Here is a 6,783-nt window from a genome sequence, read left to right as displayed (position 1 = left end):
TTCCCTCTCCCTCTGCCCCCCCACCCCGACTTTCAGCTCCACCTAAGGAACAACAACTGTAGCCTCGGGCAATGGAGAAGCCTCAGACACCATACACACTCTGCCCCTAGGAAGCTGTGGATTTACATCTTCCACTGCATAAAATGACTCTCTCTCAAAAGACCCTCACAGACATCTCATTCATTAAACAATTCCAGAACATGAACATTTTGCTTACATTCTTCAGCGTGTACATAATCGAAGGCACTGATCACCTTCAGATGAACTTTGCTCTTTAATAGCTTTTTGCTGGATTTGTTATTATGGTTGTTTTCTTTCTCAGCAGCAGTGGTGACTTTGCAGTCATTTCACCTTACTTTTTTTGCCAATTGCCCCTCTGAGGAGCGGTCCGTATTTACGAAACGGATAGTGGATTAGAAGCTTAGAGGGGGTCCATGGCTGCAGAATGGAGTGGTGTTCATGGGTCCACTCAACGACCAGACCCTTGGCATCACCATCTGTCTCCACAGCCAGACACCAAGTATATTAAGAGGTTTTGGGTGGGTACCTGTTTCTGCTGGAGATGCTGGCCTTGGTTCCACAGGTCTTCTGCACCCCATAGACTCAGACCGAGACCCCATGTCAGAATCTAGGAGAAAAAAAGAAAAGGATCGCTGTTCTAATATTGGGGAGGAAAAGGGGAGATATTCCTCTGGTCAACAAAATGGTAATGACAATGTAGGAAACCCTGATGGTCCACAGCCAGGTGCCCCAATACAATCTGGAACAAATCCAGCAGCATAGGTCTGCATCCTTCGGCCTTTTGTGGAACGTCAGCCAACCTCTCCATAAGAGAACTATTATTGTCCTTGATATTGAAATTGTTAGCATTGGTAAAGTCTTTTAGAGTTAACGGGATATGCTTATAAATATTGGTCTTTACGACCCCCTGTGAAGGGAAGGAGTAAGACTTCCATTTTACTCTTGAGAAAACTGAGACTCACAGACTTGAAATAACTTATCCCAGAACATGCAGGTGGAAAGTAGATGAATTGGAATTTGAAAAAATTAAATGAAATTCCCAAGTCAGGAACAGGTCTTCTGTGATGGGGGAGCCAGGTTTTTGGCAGGTCTTTGGGTGCTTCTGTTTAGTGAGGCAAATGTCCTGGGGAGAAGCAAGTCCTTAATTTTTCACCAGCTAGCAAATCATTTACCAGAATTTTAATTGTTTTAAATTGCAGTATCACTGACGTACAATATTATATGTTAAGGTTGTACAATATAGTGATTCACAATTTCTAAAGGGTATACTCCATTTATAGTCATTAAGCTACAAGGCTATATTGTACAACACAGAGATTTCTAATAAATAGAAAGCACTGGACTTGGAACCAGTGTCTGGGTCCCACCCCAGGACCACCTCCTGAGATGCTCCTGTGAGCATCTCACTTAACCTCTCCAAGTCTCTTTTTTTTTTGTTTTTTGCCTGAAAAATGAACAGAATATCAACCCCTGCATGTACCATATAGGGATTACTAAAGGAGAAAAGAAGTGTATCATCTCATTATATCACCTTAAAATGAAAATGATGGTGGGCGCCTTCCTTTTATTTTCCTCTCCTTTTCTTCTTCCTTCTCCTGCTCGTCATCCACCATCACCACCACCACCATCACTCACATTAATTAACATGGATGATGCACCAGGTACTGTAGTAAGTACATTATAGGAATTACTGAGCCAGTGCTCACACAACTCTATGAGGCCAGGACCATTTTTATTGCCTTGTCACCCATGTGTTCAAGCTCACACGGCTGGGAAGTAAAGGAACCAGAATTCATACCCAGTCACTCTAAGCCCACCCTTTGCGCTCTCTCACACTATTTCACAGGCATAGAATCAGGTCACCAGTCCTATCTCTTAGAGGACTGGAGGTCAGTCAGGAGGGATCATGGGAAGAGGAGGGAAGTGGTACAGTGATCCCCTGCCTGTCTGCTCCCTCCTGAGGCTGGGACCCTTTCCAGGTCAAGGCTGTGCCTCACTCATCTCGCTCACCATGTTAGACTCATCCCACATGCCTTTCACAGTCCCTGGCTCTGAGTAGGCACTAGGTCAATGTTCATTAAATTCAAAGGAGAACAAACAAAGCAGAAAAGAGAGGCTAAATATGCATTTCATCTGAGCCCAACCTGTCCCATGAACCCACGGTAGCATCAGCTCTAAGCAGGAGCCCATGGCACACCCACCTGGGGTCCTATCCCTCACCGAGCCTCGGGGAAGGAGGGGCCTGCGGCCGAGGCCCCCTGGAGAAATGCCTCCTGTAGTTTGCAGTGGCCTCAGAGCTCCCATCCTACTAACAAGGGCAGCTTGCGGTCAATGAACTTGATCTCACAGGAACCAGTGCTTACTTCCTTCATCCTTCCTTAGGTTTCCACACTTTTCATTTTTGTTTTATACTTTGTTATCTTATCTGATGAGAGTTGGGGCCCTTCTATCCACACAGAGCACTCACTTGGAAAGTAAATCTCTACATTGTCTCTCTGGGGAGCAGAGTGCCCTGTGAGTGAGAAGTGGGTCCAGACGGTCTCCTGTGATCAGTGTCTGCTCACCCCCTCCCACCACAGAGCTTACCTTTCCAGAGATAAACCTGCTGGAAACTGGTAAAGGTGCTCTGGTTTCCTTTCAGGGGTGTCAGACCTGCAAAGAAGATGTTTATTTGTATGAGCTTGATTGTGCTTGCTCCTACTGGGGACCCACCATGATCATAACTGCCTTACCTCCCCGACACTGGCCCCTCCTGGGCCTGAAACTCTGTTTCCCACACAAGGCGCATCCCAAAACCTTCTCGAAGCTTTCCTCCAGCTGCTGGTACAAAACCAGAGCTGGCCAGAATTATGGATGTTAGCATAACTGATGCCATCTTGGGCCCCTACAATCCTTTCTGTCCTTCCACTGACCCTGCCTAGGGCCGTACTGTGCCATAAATCACTTCTCTGTCATCATCTGTCATTTGTAGTTAATAGATATTGTTTAATGATCGTTAGGTCCAGGTGGCCGCTGTGCGCTGGTAGCCTCCAAACAATGATGAAGACCTTGGCTGATGTATTCCCAGTACTCATGAGACTAGTTACCCATTCATAAATCTTCACTTAGGAATGCACGTCCTGTTTCCAAGCATGTACCCCCATACTCTAGGTTAATTAAAAAATTGTCCTAGTGGCTCCTCAGTAGTGCAGAGTGCAGATACTGTTTCCAGATCATTGATGTTCAATCCCCATCCCACCCTGTGAGTAAGTTACCCTATAATAAATAGACCCATTGATTATTTCGAGCTGCCTGCCTCATTTTACGGTGTCAAGATACCGTCTCAGTTCAGTAGGCACTTTTTGTTCCCTCCATCCTCCAAAACCAGAGCCCATGTGTCTTTCTTAGAGCACCAAAGGGACTATTGTGGGGAGGGGTCAGGATCCTGTGACACTGAGAATCACTTAAGGAACTATGGATTGGTTTAAAGTAAACCAAACTCATAGAAGCCTCAACAGCTGTGTTAATTTTCCTTGTCACTTACGTCCTCTGAGACTCTTGCCCCATTGGCAAATGGGGGTGGTATTTGTGAGGCTGGGAATGTCTGTCTTCAAGCTCATGCTTGACCATAATTTTCCAGCTCCTTGAATGTACTGTGAGCTTCCACGGGCTGAGAATGGGCCTTATTCCTCTTTATATCACCCACACCTATTATTATCCCTGCCATAGAACCAGTGTTCAGCACCGTAACGAATGCAAAGACAAACGAATAAGGAAACCAAAGCAATCAATGATTTTCAGAGCCCACCAAGTAAGTGCAGAGCCTCATCTGCCCAAGCACAAGAAGGCTGGCCACCAAATTCGTTTTCCTAATGCAGACTTCTGATCCTGCACTCCATTCCCCAAAACTTCCCCAGTTCAATATTGTTGATGGTGAGAAGATACATAGAACAGAAGGAAACCTCATCCCTCCTCTTCCTGGCTAATGGTTTAGACTTTCCAGACGTCGTTCCATGCTTTCCACAGTAACTGAGTTAAAATACCCCTGCTACACAAACAGGCCTGCAGACTCTGGCTTATGTGATCTGCTCTCTCTGTAATCAAGGCTGCAGGAACACACACACATTTAGAACTGTGGGGCTTTGGCATGGAGCCTGACTCTCGAGGGTTGATGGGTGTTGTGTGGTCTTAACTGACTTTAGGACACTTCTGCAGAGATCACGTGCTACATCTGGGGTGGGGGGAGGAGGTACGTGTGGTATGGGTAGTTTGAATCTATGACGTGGGAGTGGGCACGATCCTAAACTGGAAAACCTAGATTTCAGAGTCCATCTTTTACAGGCCATTTTCTCTTCTCTGTATCATCACTTCCACCCCGTCATTACTTATATGCCTTGCCCTTCCTACATAAACTACACTCCTGAATCCTTGTCTCAGGCTCTGAATCCTTGTCTCAGGCTCTGTCATTAGCTTACTGCTAATGACAGCTACTGTAAAGAACTAAGAGAGGCATCCTGTGTCTAGGTGTCCATCATACATCTACTCCAGATGCCCTTGGTGACCATGAACATTATAGATGCATGTAAGCTCCTCCACTCAGCTCCCAGCACCCCAAGGTAGTGATAATCATTGATACAAAACAGACTCCCACAAAGAGAACGCCAGCCATCGGGCTGAGCCTCACCATTAATCAACAACATGAAGCCTTTGGGGTGTAGAAAAAACCCAGGAGTATTTCTTCCAAGGCCTGTCTTTCCTATCCAATTTTAAATCCCTGTGGGCACTAGGGGATGTTCAGTCTGCCTATTTTTTAATTCATCTGCACTGCAAGGTGTTGTCAGAAATGAGGCATGTGCAGCCCCAGAGCTTCCCAAGCCTTTTTTCTTAGAAATAAGAAGATGATCCAGCCAACACCAAACAGCTGAAAACACCTGACACGTCCACTGGGAATTTGGGAGATGCAGACCCTGAGTAGACTCTTCTACTGAGACACACGTCAACCTGGCACCAGTTTAAACAGAAATCAGTGACAGGAAAGAGAAACCTCACAGCCAGTGACACGTGCTGATAAGACTGCTTCCGGGTGATTTGTGGGGTTGTTTGTTTTTGGGTGTATTTGTTTGTTCTGGGTAATATTAGAAGTCTACCCTACTCCCATGGAGCAGGAAAGGGTTGGCTGGCTTAACGAAAGAGGAGAGAAGTGCTAAAGCGGGTTCTGTGTCCCACAATCCTTCATCAGTCCATAAGATGAGCAAATAGGAGGCCCACTATACTTTAATAATGTCCATATCTGTCACCCCAACTTGCCTGTGAGCTCCTTGAGAGCAGAAACCACTCTACCTGTCTCTGTAGTCTGCTACCTGGCCTGGCACCTCACACCCAGCTGCTTCTCAGGACGAGTGATAGCTGGGCTAGCTCAGCAACTCCCCTCGCCATGGCTGTCGTGCCCCTCCCAGCTCATCTCTGCAGTGCACATTTGACCTGCTGCCTTTCCTGCACCTTTTGTTCCCTTCTCCCCACAGCCCTTTAAAATCTTGAAATAGAATATGCTGGTAGATGACATTCATTCCCCAATATCTGGAGTACAGCAGCCCCAGAGAGATGTTCAGGGAGCAAAATTCTCAATTACCAGACTCCTTAATTTGCTGGTATGATACAATGGTACCTCTGAAGCACTTTTCTGCTTCCAGTAAATTAGATGCAGGGCCATTGCAGCAGACAGTGAGAGATGCCCCTGACAGCTCCGGTCTCCAAAGCGTGAGTTGAAGCCCCAGCCATGGCACTTAATGCAAAGACAGTTTCTTGAGGTGTGACACGTCACGGCTATAAAATTCACCCCCATGAGCAAAAGTGTGATATAACCTCACACTTCTGCCTCAGATTGCCTCTACCTCACCAGATTGTCAAAAGGATCAGCTGAGTTGATGGATGTGAAAATGCTTTGTAAAATGCGGCACAGATACTGACGCGCTTACTATTTGAATTTAGTGTGTTCCGTTGGGTTGTGATTTCCTACAACTGGCAATCAATTCACTTACATTTTATAAGAAAATACTCATTCTCCATGAACACCTGCTGAAGCAGACCCTTGCCGTACCGGTGAGCTGAACAGTGAGAAGGGATGTCCAGACCCGACATCCTACACAGCGCCTCTGCTGGGTGTGCAACTGGAGGACCAGGGACTTGGGGTTTGGAAAACGATACCTTAAACTACAGCCTGTAGAGCACGTTAGCACTGCCTTATGTAATACATTCAAAAACTGTGTCCGCATTTTACAGATGAAGACCCTGAGGCTCAGGGTGGTTAGGTGCTTTGAACAAGGTCACGGAACTGGGGGATGGGTGGGAAAGCAGGATTCAGCTGCAGTATTTTAAATGCCAACCATTGCTCCAGGGTGTCCAGTATCTACTGAGTGCCCGCCTCGCTCCAAGCACTATTCCAAGTGCTTCACATGCTTTCCTCCTATAATCCTCCCAACCTCCCCAGGTGTCAGAAGTCACCATTATCCTCATTTTAAAACTGGAAAGACCAAGACACAGAGAGGTCATATAACGAGTAAGCATTCACACTGGGATTTGAATCCTGGCGTCTGATTCCAGCGTCTGTATTTGAAAGACCATCTAACCATTTGCAAAATGGAAGGAAGAGGCTGGCCCTCAACCAACCGTGGGAGGGCTAGAAATCCTCTTTATTATCCCTATCCCCTTCCCACGTGCTACCAATCCATTCCACAGTATCTCCTTCAGTTGTTCGGATACCTGGAACCCTCACTCCTCTTTCCC

At 46.4% G+C, this 6,783-nt stretch overlaps 1 protein-coding gene across 1 annotated transcript in view; it reads right to left on the bottom strand.

Moving 5' to 3' along the window:
* TG (thyroglobulin) overlaps window positions 1–6,783 on the bottom strand; it is a 249,251-nt gene that overhangs the window by 158,889 nt on the left and 83,579 nt on the right. The window contains exons 28-29 of the mRNA XM_007447997.1: window positions 2,608–2,673; window positions 548–628 (exon numbers count right to left, since the gene is read on the bottom strand). Coding sequence (XP_007448059.1) covers window positions 548–628; window positions 2,608–2,673 — 147 coding nt within the window. The remainder of the gene's footprint in view (window positions 1–547; window positions 629–2,607; window positions 2,674–6,783) is intronic.

Source organism: Lipotes vexillifer, unplaced genomic scaffold, assembly GCF_000442215.2.
Source record: "Lipotes vexillifer unplaced genomic scaffold, Lipotes_vexillifer_v1.1 scaffold796, whole genome shotgun sequence".
Lineage (NCBI taxonomy): Eukaryota > Metazoa > Chordata > Mammalia > Artiodactyla > Lipotidae > Lipotes > Lipotes vexillifer.
Note: the sequence above shows the minus strand (reverse complement) of the source record. Positions and strands in the feature narration are given on the sequence as shown.